Source organism: Culex pipiens, chromosome 3 (assembly GCF_016801865.2).
Source record: "Culex pipiens pallens isolate TS chromosome 3, TS_CPP_V2, whole genome shotgun sequence".
Classification (NCBI taxonomy): domain Eukaryota; kingdom Metazoa; phylum Arthropoda; class Insecta; order Diptera; family Culicidae; genus Culex; species Culex pipiens.
Genome location: NC_068939.1, coordinates 721111 through 735828, shown reverse-complemented (window position 1 = coordinate 735828; position 14718 = coordinate 721111). Strand labels below are relative to the sequence as shown.

General features: G+C 41.5%; 1 protein-coding gene across 4 annotated transcripts in view; it reads left to right on the top strand.

The window, feature by feature from the left end:
- The window catches only part of LOC120427609 (rho GTPase-activating protein 68F), a 34174-nt gene that overhangs the window by 5654 nt on the left and 13802 nt on the right, over positions 1 to 14718 (top strand). For all 4 annotated transcript variants that reach the window (XM_039592489.2, XM_039592487.2, XM_039592488.2 and 1 more), the window contains exon 3: positions 14395 to 14559. In XM_039592489.2, coding sequence (XP_039448423.1) covers positions 14395 to 14559 — 165 coding nt within the window. The remainder of the gene's footprint in view (positions 1 to 14394; positions 14560 to 14718) is intronic.

Sequence of the window (14718 nt, the reverse complement as noted above, 5' to 3'; positions counted from 1 at the left end):
TGACAAATTCCGTAAAAAAGTCGAAGCAAAAAATGTTCGCGTGTAGTGGATCCTTAAGCACACTTATTTTATGTTATTTTTTAGTTGCTCCGTCAACGAAGCAATTCTCTGATATTTTGGGCCATCCGATTTTTGTGCTTTTTTTATCTGGCTAAAATGTGTTGGGTATCTTAAGTCATTTTGTATCATCAGATTGTCCATTTCTTTCTCCATACGAATTTGGCAACGCATGGCATGTTTTTTTATTTATTTTTTTAAATGCCATGCTTTCTGAAATTTTCAGAATAGGCAACAAATCTATGACCAAGTCATTTATTTCGATAATATTGTTTTACTAATTTATTTATCTAAAATGAAATGTACGTTTAACTGTAGTGAAAGTTTAATAAAGTGCACCGATTTCAAGTTATATAAATTTGTTTGGTAATTTTTGTTCATGTTTGCACATTTGTAAAAAAACCGAAAAGCAGAAAATATCCCTATATCCCTACGGCCTTTGGTTGCATGTAAAGATAAAAAACAGGAGAAATTAGATTTTCTCAGTGTTGCCCTAGTTGATTTTTTGATTACCGCAGTCTAGGTAACTAATGGTCCGTTTTTCATTATAATCTGAAACAATCGTGAAGTTTTCTCTTGAAACCGGTCAAATATTTCTCAAAATTAGTTTATGACTGGTTTTTTTTTTAAAGAAAAGTTAATACATTGGCCTGGAGTTTTAATTTTATTATTTTTATTTTTTTTATGTAAGTTACAACTTTAACGGTGCACATCAACCAGAGCTTTTGCACCCAGATTTTTGTAACAGACATTTTAGTATCTTCAAAACTACGGGTACTATCGAAATATTTTTTTATTCATCCCCTAAAGTACGGTCCACAAAGTAATTTACAACAAAGTTTGATTAATTTTACATTCCCAATATTGCAGGATTGGGTCCGTAAGTTTGACTATTTTGGTATAAGAAGACAACAACTTCCTTCGTTGCTGTGCACCCTTAAGTACTATTTTTTTTGCTAAAATGGCAATAACTTCATATAGATTTAATTATATGAGATCCTTTACCATTAATTTTGTTGCATTTTTAGCCCTTTGAGTCATATTGATAAAATTGATGACCCTTGAAATATTCTTATTATTAAATTTATTAAATATGTCTTCATTGAACTATCTTAAAATAAAGACATTTCATTTACATTCTAAGTGGTATGGCTAAATGCTTTTCATCTTTATTGTATTTTTCGTGTTATTATTAACTGTTCACATTTATTTATTTACTTCAAATTTGGGTAAAAAAGAAAAAAAAATCACTTTTTGAAATTTTCTTAAATTTTAAGAGTTACAGAAATTTCAAAATGTGTTTCGAGGTCACTGGTGGTACAGGGAAGGCATCTTTTACCAGATATTGCAGGAACTTTATTTATTTATTTATTTATTTATTTATTTATTATGATTTTAAAGCCATTTCACCACTTCAGTAGCATTCGTGTCTTCCTTTATTTTATGTTTAAAAAAAAAAAACAAATGTCATCAAAAAATAAATAATAAAAACCAGAAAGGTCACTCAGCGTCATACCTCTGCCACGAGTAGACGCGTTTAGTTTTTTCTCCGCCGGGCAGAAGTCGACCGAACCATTGTGCATTTTTTTTTCTTTTGTGCGCTTCCAATCACGCGTCGCGATCTCGTCGCGAGTGTTGAAAAATGGGAAGACAAAATACGATCCGCATCGACTACGGTGCTCTACCAAACAAACCGGGAATGCAGAAAGTGCAGACTTTCTGCGCCGAAAAACTCGGACTGAAACGTGGTGAAGTGATCCGCATCCAGTCTAGCCGCGCCCTTGGGGTAACTTTCGTGACTGTTGTTGACCTCGACCTTGCTCTTAAGGTGTGCGAGGAACACAACAAAAAACACGAACTGACCGGAAGCGACAAGAAGCAGCACCCGGTTACCATCACCATCGAAGACGGTACAGTGCTGGTGAAGCTGTACGACCTTTCGGAGGACGTCCCGAACACTGCCGTCGCAAAGTTCCTCGAACAGTACGGCGAAGTGCGTGACGTGTATGAAGAAACCCTCGACGAAACCCAGGCATTCGCTGGGGCCTACACAGGTGTCCGCATCGCCAAGATGGTGGTGAAGCAGAACATTGGCTCTTGGGTCGTAATCAACACCGAATTAACTAACCTTAGTTACTTCGGTCAACGCCAAACGTGTAAACACTGCCACGACTACCTCCATGTCGGAGTGGGTTGCGTGCAAAATAAAAAACTGCTGGTGCAGAAGACCTTCGCTGACGCTGTCAAGCAACCGGCGAAGCCGCAGCAACCAGCGCTGCCGCAGCAACCGATTCTGTCGCAGCAACCAGCGCTGCCACAGCAACCGCTGCTACCGCCCAACCCACAGCAACCGCTTAACCCCCAGCTCAAACCGAAACAAAACGGCGGAAAGTCGAAACCAAACGGCGGTAAGCCCAAGCCCAAACCAGCCGACGAGGGAAACGGCTCACCTTTTTTGATGCCCCCACCCCAGGACGTACAGCTTACCCCCGCTGGAGGTGCAGGATTTAAAAAATCTGGCCATGAAAAATCCGATGGCAATGACACCGACTCGTCGACCAGCAGCAGAAAACTTCGCCCAAAGGGTAAAAAACCCAAATACAGCGAAGACAACGACGACAACGACGAGGAAGATGAGGAAGAAGTACTGTAACCTTCGACTTCTCATCGTATAACCTTGCCTCGATAAATATAAACAACATCACCAACGCCACAAAGGTCGACGCCCTGCGAAGCTTCATCCGCACGCTAGAACTAGACATCGTTTTCCTGCAAGAAGTTGAAAACGAACGACTTACGATCCCCGGTTTCAACGTCATCTGCAACGTGGACCACGCCAGGCGCGGAACCGCGATCGCTCTAAAAGATCACATCGTTTACACGCACGTCGAAAAGAGTTTGGACGGCCGCCTCATTGCGCTGCGTGTCCAAAACACAACGCTCTGCAATGTTTACGCACCCTCGGGCACCGCACTCCGTGCTGAGAGAGAGCGCTTCTTCAACGGTACGCTCGCGTACTACCTTCGGCACAACACCGATCACATCGTCCTCGCCGGCGATTTCAACTGCGTGCTACGACCGTGCGATTCCACGAGCTCGAACCCGAGCGCCGCGCTACAGACGGCCGTCCAGCAAATACGACTGCACGATGTGTGGTTGAAACTACACCCCAATACACACGCACCTACGTACGTCGTACACAACGCCGAGTCCAGACTCGACCGCGTGTATGTGAGCGCGGGACTGTGCGATCAGCTGAGAACTGCGGCCACGCATGTGTGTTCATTCACTGATCACAAGGCGCTGACCGTACGAATCTGTCTCCCCCACCTCGGCGGCGAACGCGGCCGTGGGTTTTGGAGTTTGCGCCCCCACCTCCTGACCCAGGAAAATAAAGAAGAATTCGCCGTACGGTGGCAGTACTGGACGCGCCAGCGAAACCGGTACCGAACTGCGCTGGACTGGTGGATTTCGTTCGCGAAACCAAAAATAAAATCCTTTTTCAAGTGGAAGTCGAACGAGGTCTACCGTGTCCACCAAGCGCGGCACCAGCAGCTTTACGCAGAATTACGTGAGGCGTACGACGCCTACTACCAGAATCCCGCCATCCTCACCACCATCCACCGCGTGAAGGCGCAGATGCTGACGTTGCAGCGCGAATTTTCACAAAATTTTGCGCGCGTCAACGAAACCCGCGTGGCTGGCGAGAGCCTATCCACGTTCCAGCTGGGAGAAAGACAAAGGAAAAAGACGACGATCACGCGCCTACAAAATGCGCGCAACGAAGTTCTGCAAACACAGCCCGAAATTGAGCAGCACGTGCTCCAGTACTTCACTGAGCTGTACGCCGCAGACCCTGCGAGAGCACCACAGATCGACGCCGGCCTCGGTTGCGAGAGAATTATCCCCGTCGACGACGACGCCAACACGAGTCTCATGGAAGAGATCACGCTCGAAGAGATTAAAACTGCCATCTTATCGTCGCCAAAAAAGAAAAGTCCTGGGGGAGATGGACTAACAGCTGAGTGGCTCAACTGGGCATTCGACGTCATCTACCGCGAACTGCACGCGGTTATGAATGAACTGCTGGTGGCGCCCGTACCAGCAGAATTCTCCGAAGGGACCATCGTGCTCGTAAAAAAGAGCGGCCGGAGCGCAGAGAACATCTCCTCGTATCGTCCCATCAGTCTGTGCAATACAGACAGCCGAGTTTTCAGCCGTATCATGCGGCGTCGTTTGACCAGGGTGCTGCAACAACACGATGTGCTCACCGTCTCGCAGAAATGCGGAGAGCGTCGGAGCATCTTCCAAGCCACTCTCGCGCTGAAGGACCGAATCGCCAGTCTGCTGGCCAGAAAGGTAAAGGGTAAGTTGATATCTTTTGACCTCGATCATGCTTTCGATCGAGTATCACTGCCCTTCCTTTACCGCACGATGCTCTCTCTCGGGATTAATCCAAACTTCGTGTCTCTGCTGGAAAGACATTTCTCCCGAGCTGGATCCCGCATTCTGCTTAACGGCTTTTTGTCCCCACGGTTTGAAATAAAAAAATCTGTGCGCCAGGGTGATCCCCTGTCGATGGTGTTGTTTTCGCTATACATGCATCCCCTGCTGCTGGCGCTAGAGCGTATCTGTTTACACGATCTCGTTGTTGCGTACGCTGATGACATATCGGTGGTAGTCACAGCAACAGAGACGATCGAAGCAATTATTCAATTATTTGATCGATTTGAAATTGCCGCCGGCGCGCGCCTGAATCGCCAAAAAACTGTTGCGATCGACGTGGGGCACGTCGAAGGGAGACCGCTGGTCGTTCCCTGGTTGCAAACGGTCGAGAAGGTGAAAGTGCTTGGCATTTTCTTCACCAACTCGATACGCCTGATGATTAAGCTGAACTGGGATGCGCAGGTGACGAAAGTGGCGCAATTAATCTGGATGCACTCGATGCGCAGCCTGACACTCCAGCAGAAGGTGATTCTCCTGAACACCTTCATTACGTCCAAGGTGTGGTACTTGGCGTCTACTCTTCCACCGTACCAGGTGCACGTGGCGAAGCTAACAGCGACGATGGGGACGTACTTGTTTCGGGGCCTCCCGGCACGCATACCGATGCAGCAGCTGGCGCGACGCCGTGAAGACGGCGGGCTGAAGCTGCATTTACCGGCGATAAAATGCAAAGCACTTTGTATCAATCGCCACCTCCAAGAGATCGACTTCCTTCCCTACTACAAATCCTTCCTCGACCGAGCTATTCCTCCCCCGACAAGCCTTCCCTGCCTTAAACTCCTTTGCGAGCAAACGCCTTTGCTCCCCGCCTACATCCAAAACTTCCCCTCCAGCGATCGAATCCACCAGCACTTCCTTGATGGAACCGAGCGGCCCAGGGTCGAAACGAAGCAACCGAACCTCAACTGGAGGCGTCTGTGGAAAAACATCTCGTCTCGGAGACTAACTTCCGGTGAACGCAGCGCGCTGTATTTGCTGGTGAACGAGAAGACGGAGCACCGACGGCTGATGCACGTGATCCAGCGTGCGGACGGGCCGAACTGCCAGCACTGCGCGGCGAACGAGGAAACGCTGACGCATAAGTTCAGCGAATGCCCGCGTGTGGTACCGGCCTGGGCGCACACACAGCGACGGCTGACGGTGATCGGCGGAGGAAGGCAACAGTTTTCCTTCGGCGAACTGTTCAGGCCAGTGCTGAATGGAATAGCGAACGAAAGAAGAGGCAGAATGCTAAAAGTATTCATCTCGTACATCGTCTTTGTTAACAGTAATTTAACAACTGCAATTGATGTAGCAGCCCTCGATTTCGAGCTAAGCCTGGTCGACTAAAATGGTGTAACCACTGTCGCGCCCGGAGGTCCCGGGGCCCCCCTGACCACAAGCTACACGAAAAGTGGAACAGGGAACACCCTCCGGCTCCTCCGGGGCGCCTGGTATAGACACCCCAACGAAGAATCCACGGAGGCGCTCGGGAGACTCGGGGCCCCCCTAACCACAAGTCTTAAGAGGAGTGGAATAGGGACAACCCCCCGAGCTCCTGAGACCCCTGGACGAGGTCGCACAAGGGGTAAACCCCCATCCCCTCGGATGAACGCAAGGAACAGACCCAGGATATCCATCGTGGGAACAGTAACGGCCGAAACAACAGCGAGATTATCAGCACGAGACAGCTAGGTTTATCAAATATAGGTTATCAAATTCGCTTGTTTTTTTTATACACGGAAAAATAAACTATATTTTATTATCAAAAAAAAAAAAAAAATAAAAAAAAAAAAAAAAAAAAAAAAAAAAAAAAAAAAAAAAAAAAGGTCCCATTGATGGCTAATCCTTCCAAAACACATCAAGAAGTTGCACAGGGGTCAACAAATTAATATTCTACAATTTACACGCAGAGTGGACTTTTGTTTCCTTCTCTCAGCAGTTTTACCCTTTCGTCTGAATAAAATAAATAAATAATCATATTCGATGATTCATCCACGTTTCAAGTGAGTGTAGCCAGCGGGGCAATGCCCATTAAGCTGCGACCAGGCTTAATTCTAGCTGCGACTCTTATTGTCATCGTTTTCGATTCACCCTCGCGCGGAAAATATTCTAGCTACAAGAGAAGCAAGCGACACGCAATGAATTACTTTCAGTATAGGACAAACCTTTAAATTGGTTCGCCCGCGGGGGGTGTCAAGCAGTCAAGTCTGCAGCATAATCCGATTGGACGCAAATGGGTGCCACTTCAAAATTCATTCATCACTTTTTTTAAACGGCGTTCTTGAGTCGGTGCCGGCGAGGTGATTTTTATGACATCATCATCATCGCCTTTTTTTTCGCGGGCACAAAACGCTTGAGCTTAAGAAGTTTCACTTTGCTGCCAGAATTGCGGGTTTCTTTTTCGATTTGTTGGTCTCTAGAGTTATTTACCGAAAGCCAATGAGCCAAATAGCTGGGAGGCACTCGAGACGGCTCGTGGAACTTTGGGGGTAAAGAATCATCAGTGAAATGGAAATCAAGTTTGCTATTATTAGGAGAGGTGTACCCGTGTTGTGTAGGTACGTGCATATCGACCGATATTGGTCCCGAAAATATATTCACACTGTTCGAAAATAGTGTTGGCCGCCTCTTCACGGCTTTGTGGCGATAAAATTGAAATTATCCTACCGATATAGCGTATACGCGGCGTTGTCAAGAGCGCAAGAAAGCTATATGTTTGCACACAAATTGAGAATTGATTGATGCTAATGGATTTTAAGAGAGGTGACATTTCAGCGAGGCTTCGGTAACTAGAGCAGCGAAAGTTGGACAATTTCATGCTTGTCAAATTGAACTGTTTAAAAATGTTGAATATTTTATCGAAATATGAAATAAACTGCAAAACTCACTGTCTAACAAAGAATATTTGATGATTTCTGGGTCAATCATAGTTTTTCCCCTCTCTGTCTCATAATAACTCGTCAGACAATTCTTTATGCCTTTGTCTGATCCCCTTACCGCACAAATTGCACAGTTGTTCATGTAATTAGTCTTGTTGTGCAATGTAGTTTGTTAGTTGGCTGAAAGTAAGTCTAGACTCTAGTTATACTTTGCATCGTAAAAATCGATTGTCGCGAGAATTTCAACATCTGGTTTTCATGATTTGATATCTTTGATTTTGAGTACCTTTTTGAAAGTTTTCCTCCAAAAGTAAATTCCTATGATTTTTTCAGTGAGAGTCACCCACGTCCTGCAATCAAATAGGCCTTCGTGGGGTTCTTCCAAAGTCTAATTTTAACCCCTTAATTTTCCGTTCATTTCCACCGCCCAGTTCTACACCCCCCGCCAAACTATCAAAAAAACAGAGGGGGTGGCAAAACTCGGAAGTAGCTGTTGGTAGAGCTCTCGCAGCGTGTTAATGGTTTGTTTTGGGTTAAGAAAAGGAAAGAAAGAAATGAGTTTCCAGCTTGTTCGCATAATTTATGCACCGGCGCCATCACTCCGTGGGTGGTGCTGCTGCTGCTGATTAGTATAGTGTTACTTTATAGCACACTGCTGCTGCTGCTGCTGCACCTCTATTGTGCCACTAAAAGCATCCAATACCCTAGTTACCAGTCCATTACTACCTTGGTTAAACAAGGGATTACGAGTGTTAATAAAAAAACGAAACACACCAGCAACATCATCAACGGCAGCAGACATCACGAAACGAGCGATTATCTAATGCTGGTGAACATAATTCACCAAAGGCTCTTTCTTTCTTTCTTTCTTTCGCGGCAGTGTTGGCTGTGTCTGTTGTCGTCGGTGCCTTCAAGGCCTCAGTAGTTGCAGTTGCACTCTTTTTCACTATCTTCAACCAACACGGCCACCACCGCCGTTCTATGGATCCTCTAGGTCCGTACCGTAAACTGGGGCGATTCGGGACTGCCGCAATGGTAGAGATTGTGGTTTGCAAGCCATCGACAGCAAATTCCAAACTCATCTTTTTGTTCCAGATTTGTCCCAGTTGACGGTACTCGCATAATAGTAACCAGTGTGTGTTATAGATAGTGAAGCAAAAATGCATTTCTCTTTCGTTGATACGCACAGCCGTCGTTGAACCGTCGATTAGTGTTAGTTTACGAATTTATATAAAACACAAATCTTAATCAAGCCTTGTATATGTTATAATATAACTTTAATACTTCCCGGGCAGACGGTAATAACAAAATTCATGCCATTTCAATAACAAATACTGTTAAAATAACAGAAAGTGTTATGGAATCTTCTTGAAAAATCAATTTTTTGCATAAGGGTTTAATAACAGTTTATGTTATCATAACAAAATTTGTTATTGTTCTGATATTGGTTGTAAGCCAAAACAACTTGGGAATAACATTTTTTGTTATGGAAGAATAACTCCAACTGTTGTTGTTAAAATAACAAAAAATAATAACAAAGATTTGTTCGAAGAATAACTAAAAATGTTATTAGTCTGTTATTACAATAACAATCCAATAACAAAAAAATCATAACGATGAATAACAAATCTTGTTATAAATAATATAAAATGTTATTGGCCTGGTATTTTCAAATATTAAAAAATGTTATTCTCAAGTTATTTCCGTCTGCTCGGGTATAACATAGCTTGTCAGATGTATATGGTTAATCAGAAAGATCATTCAATTACCCATCCAAGATGGTTCAAATGATAGTTCCAGACATCTATTTCTTCAAAATATAGTCCGGACTCGATTATCTTAAGCCTGGATCACTCGTAGTTTCGGATATCCAAAGGTCTTCAAAAGGACTTCGTAAATCGAAATACGCAAAGTATTTTTAATGTCTTATCGCCTACAATAAACGTGAGTTCATTGGCCCCAAATTAGTCCAATTCGAGTTGTGTTTTGCTTGGTACCCATCTGGAATCTAAGATTTCCAGAATCGAGTCTAAAAGTCAAAAACAATGAATTATTGGAAAGGGCTTCTGACCCATCAAACGACCAATCGGTAGATTCGGACATTATTAGCATCAAAATATTCGAGATCCAACGTAGAAATTGTGTATAAATAACACTCAAGTGCACTTACCTTAAAAAAAATACATATTTTTTTTCTCAATGTTACACCACCATTATATTGGGCCCCATCTGGAGTGTCTGGCTGGCCATCTGGAGTCCAAGATTTCCAAATCAAGTCTGAGGTGTATCTGAGGTTAAAAAAGTGAATAAATATCACTTGAATGCTCATAACTTTTACTAGGGTTGTCAGATCTTCGAAAACAATGAATTATCGTAAAGTGCTTCCGATTACCCATCAAACGATTGGTCTCATGGTAGATTCGGACATTATTAGCATCGAAATATCTGAGATCCAACTTAGAAAATGTGTATAAATAACACTCAAGCGCTCACAACTTTAGTGGGGTTTCTTCAAAATCCCACCAACCAACTGTCCGAACTTTAGTCAAAATCTTGTTTTCAGGATAAGGGGACACCTATTAACTACGTGGACACTTTTTTTTAAATTTCCTTTTCCCTTCCAAAATACCAAAATTTTAAAACCATTTTTAGATGGAAAATATTTTTTTTGCAATTTTAAAATTTGGCATGCCCTATTGAAGTGTTTGAGTTTACTTTGAATCATTTTCATTTAAAAGAACAGACAATTTCATGTAAGTTTTTTTAGATGAAAATCAAAAAATATTTTTCGAACCACTGTTCGTTTAAAATTGAGGGCTTATTATGTGACACTGAGTAAAATACCTAAAATTTTGGTACGCCCGTAATTTTCATATTTTCCAAAATTATAATTTTTAATAAATATTTAGCTTGAAAACCAGAAATCTGTTGCAAAAAAGCCTTTATTAGTCTTCTAAAATATATTAAAAATCTCTAAAATTTTGGGAGTTCAACTTTTTTTCCACAGTTATTACTTACAACTTTGCCAAAGACACTAAATCGATCAGAAAATTTCTTCTCCAGGGGCAGATTTATATATATTTAAATAAAAGTAAGGCCGTTGCAAATATTTTTTGAAGTTTATGTCCCTCGATTCTGACCAACGTCGAGGGGGAGGGGGGAGTAAAAAAGTATAAAAATTGAAAAAAAAAAAAAACCAGCCACGGTTTCAACATTTTAATGAAAAAAGTGTTTTAAAATGCATTATACACCTGTCTAGTTGTTTTGCAATCACTAGTTTCCAAAATATCTAAGTATTGACGAAAATTTTATTTTTTTCGAAAAATATTTTTTTTGCTGTACATTGCAATTTTATAAAAAATCTAAACATTTTTAAACAAGCCCAAACATGCTAAATATGATTATCATTGCAGAAAAATACATTTTAGATTGCACAGTGCACAGCTAAAAAAGTAGTAATCCAGCTGCGTGTAAAAGGCCTGGGTGTAAAATAAATGTTGCATTATTTTATGAAATTCTGTGTAATATTACACCCTGAAATATGCAGCCCATCAGTATGGGAAACCTACTTGACCGAAATGTCAAGCTCATATATACGTTTATCCTCTCCATTTTACATCGGTCTAATGGCCGAGCGGGCTAAGGCGCCAGTCCTCACTGATGGTGCTGGGTTTGAATCCCGTCGGTTGCAACTTTTTTTTGTGTTTGCAAAAATTGTACATGCAGTGTGTAATATTAAGTGTTTATTTTGACGAAGGTGATGTGCATGCTTTTGCATGCGATTTTACCATCGGATTTTTTGCTGTGTGGTCCAGATCGCAAAATTAAGTGGGAAACGGATTTTCCGAAAAATGGTGAAGTTTTGGAGCTTTGGTGTCTTCAGAAGAGTTGTTGCAAATGGAAAGGGGCAACTTTTGGGTTTGTTGAAAATTAGGGTGGTTCACTATTAGGGTGATTTTGAAAATCTAACTTTTCAGGAATATTTTTGGGATTTTTTTTGTCTTCTAGAAAGTTATTGAGCTTGCCAGTCCAAGCAACTTTGTCGAAGACACCAAAATTTTATCTCGTAATCTACGCCTTCTACGACCAAATTAATAGAAAGCATCTAAGTAAACCATCAAAAATCAGTTTTTTGAATGTGGCAATTCAGGGTTAAGTTTTAAAGAAAAGTGATGTTCGGGGCACTTTTAGAGCTCTAAAAAACAAACAATTTTATTTTTTGACAGGTCAAAAGTTACAGTCATTTTAAGGTAAAAAAGATGCAAATTTAAAACTTAAATATCTCGAAAAGGCGCAAGCCAAATTTTAAGCACTAGGTTGCATTTGAAAGAGGAGATCCAGCACTACTAACGCTGAAAAAATCCCAAGGGTGTTTTTCTTCAAACTCGATATATTTTCATTTGAAAAAGGCTAATTTTCAAGGGAAAACCTTATGGGACCACCCTAACGAATTTAAAAAATTGTCCAAATATATGTTTTCCATGTAATTTTGCCCGCTGAATCTGAATCTGCCCTCATAATTGAGATCAAAGTGTGGCAAAATCGATTTTTGGTCATATTTTGTGTTCAAATGATAATTTCACATGGAAATTTGCATCTTTTTTACCTTAAAATGGCTGGCGCGTGGGTCTCGTGGCGCAGGGGTAGCGGCTTCGGCTGCCGATCCCGATGATGCTATGAGACGCGGGTTCGATTCCCGCCTTATCCACTGAGCTTCTATCGGATGGTGAAGTAAAACGTCGGTCCCGGTTTCTCCTGTCTCGTCAGAGGCGCTGGAGCAGAAATCCCACGTTAGAGGAAGGCCATGCCCCGGGGGGCGTAGTGCCAATAGTTTCGTTTTCGGCTGTTACTTTTGACCCTTAAGTCCAAATGACCTGTCAAAAAATAAAATTGTTTGTTTTTTAGAGCTCTAAAAGTGCCCCGAACATCACTTTTCTCTAAAAATTAATCCTGAATTGCCACATTCAAAAAACTGATTTTTGAAGGTTTACTTAGATGCTTTCTATTAATTTGGTCGTAGAAGGCGTAGATTACGAGATAAAATTTTGGTGTCTTGGACAAAGCTGCTTGAATTGGCAAGCTCAACAATTTTCTAGAAGACAAAAAAATTCCCAAAAATATTCCTGAAAAGTTAGATTTTCAAAATCACCCTAATAGTGAACCACCCTAATTTTCAACAAAACCAAAAGTTGCCCCTTTCCATTTGCAACAACTCTTCTGAAGACACCAAAGCTCCAAAACTTCACCATTTTTCGGAAAATCCGTTTTCCACTTAATTTTGCGATCTGGACCACTGTGGATTGTTTTCAGTTGATTAGACTCCTATTTTCATGGAAATTTTGAAGTTTTTTGGAAAAATATTTTTTTTTGGCCCTGATTTTTCAGACCAATTTTGAAGGGGGGAGGCGACATAAACTTTGAAAATTATTTGCAACGGACTAATGACATAAAAAATCTTCTTTTGACAATCAAAATGTTTTAACAAATTCCAAATTAATTTTTTTTACTGAAACTTATGAAAAAACTGCCAAAAATCTCCAATTTATTTTACAAATTTAATAAAACTGCACAGCTTTCGTTGAAATTATCATCAGGGCCACTGGTGGTGGTAGTTAAACCCTTTTAGGCCTGAATTTAAAAAAAATATGTTTGAGTTGATGATGGGAAAATGATTTTTATGACCATACGAAAATTACAGGCTGGTTAAAAAAAAAAGATTTTTGTGTCATATATGAACCATCAGGCCTGAAAGTGTTGAGTTAAAGGCACTTTAAAATTATTATTTTGAAAATGTTGTTTTTTTTCGCATACTAAAATTACTTTATAAAATTCCTTCTCATACAGATTAGCACTCGTAACTGACTTTTTTTTATTGTGCTCAAACTTGGTGAGGCTATTAGGTTTATAAAAAAAATGCAGGAATACTGATTTGTACCCAAATTTGACCACCTTCTTCATTTTGGCACTACCCTAAAGTTTCACATCTTTTGCGAATTATGTGAAAAACCTCAATTTTCAAACTGTGATATCTCTGGAATCACACATTGTTTTAGACAGGCTTCGATCTTAAAATTCAGCAATTCATTTTTTTTTTACTATTTTACTAAAAAATTTAAAATTTTGTAATTGTTAGATTTGATGATTTTACTTGTTTCATGAGTCCTTGCCAATTGTTTTGAAGCTGTTTTATTTTAAATGAACGAAACTTTACAATCATCAAGTCGGATCATATTTCCACCTATCGACGGTACTCTGTGTAAAGCCTATTTTTCACGGCATTTTGTGACGGATAGACACCGGTCGCATGCGCTAAAGCTTTTCAGCACCATCCGTTTCAAAACGGTGTAACTGGAGTATTTTTTAAACGCACCTCTGCTGTAATAGCTTACAGACATTGTTGAACAACATAATTGTCCAAGGTGCATTGGCTGTACACTGAAAAAATCAATTTTGGAAATCGTCAACTTTTGCTTATGCATTTTAAAAGATGAAGGAAGAAAATTTTGGTGGATAAATTCCTTCGAGGTCATGATCAACAATTCACGATATCAGGAATTGTTTTTTTTTTGTCTGTGTATAGAGCGGTTGTACCCTGGATCGCGAAGCAGAAAGAGTTTGAAGAAGCAATAGCGATTACGAAACAGGTGCTTCTAACGGGCGCTCGCCACCCCAATCTGATTGCGATTTCTATCAATCTTTTCGGTATCCCAAAAATGCACCGCCGCCGCCGGCGAGAGGTCGTTTGCATTGGTGGTTGTTGTTTCGCGTCTTTTTTGGGCCTGGTCAAGGTGATCTGCCTCACACGTTACCACTTGATATGCATACGGAACGGCCCACATGACGGTGACTGTTAAATGTCCGTGAAAATGATCCGTTTGGTCACGCGGTGATTTGTTGGACCAACTCAAATTATCGTATTTCCCTTTCATTCAAAATGCTTATTTTTATTTTGTTTTAATCTTGGTTACAGGTGCCCCGATGAATCCTCCACTGGTGGACAACGGCGAGGATCCACATCCCAGCCTGTCCGACTGGCACGACTATGAGCCGAACCTGGAATTCGACGACACCGAACTGTCCCAGACGGCGCCCGAACCCGGAGGCACGGTCATTTTTGACGAGGACAATTTTTCCGGTGAGTTTATTGCTTTATCACTGTATACTCTTTTCACTATCATTTCGATACGTTATTGATAATTTAATATGTAAGTGCTTCCAAAACAGATAAAACTGTGGGGTAAACTTTACGAGAATCAATGGAACGTGCCTGCCCTTTTCTAAGTAATTGCTCCGC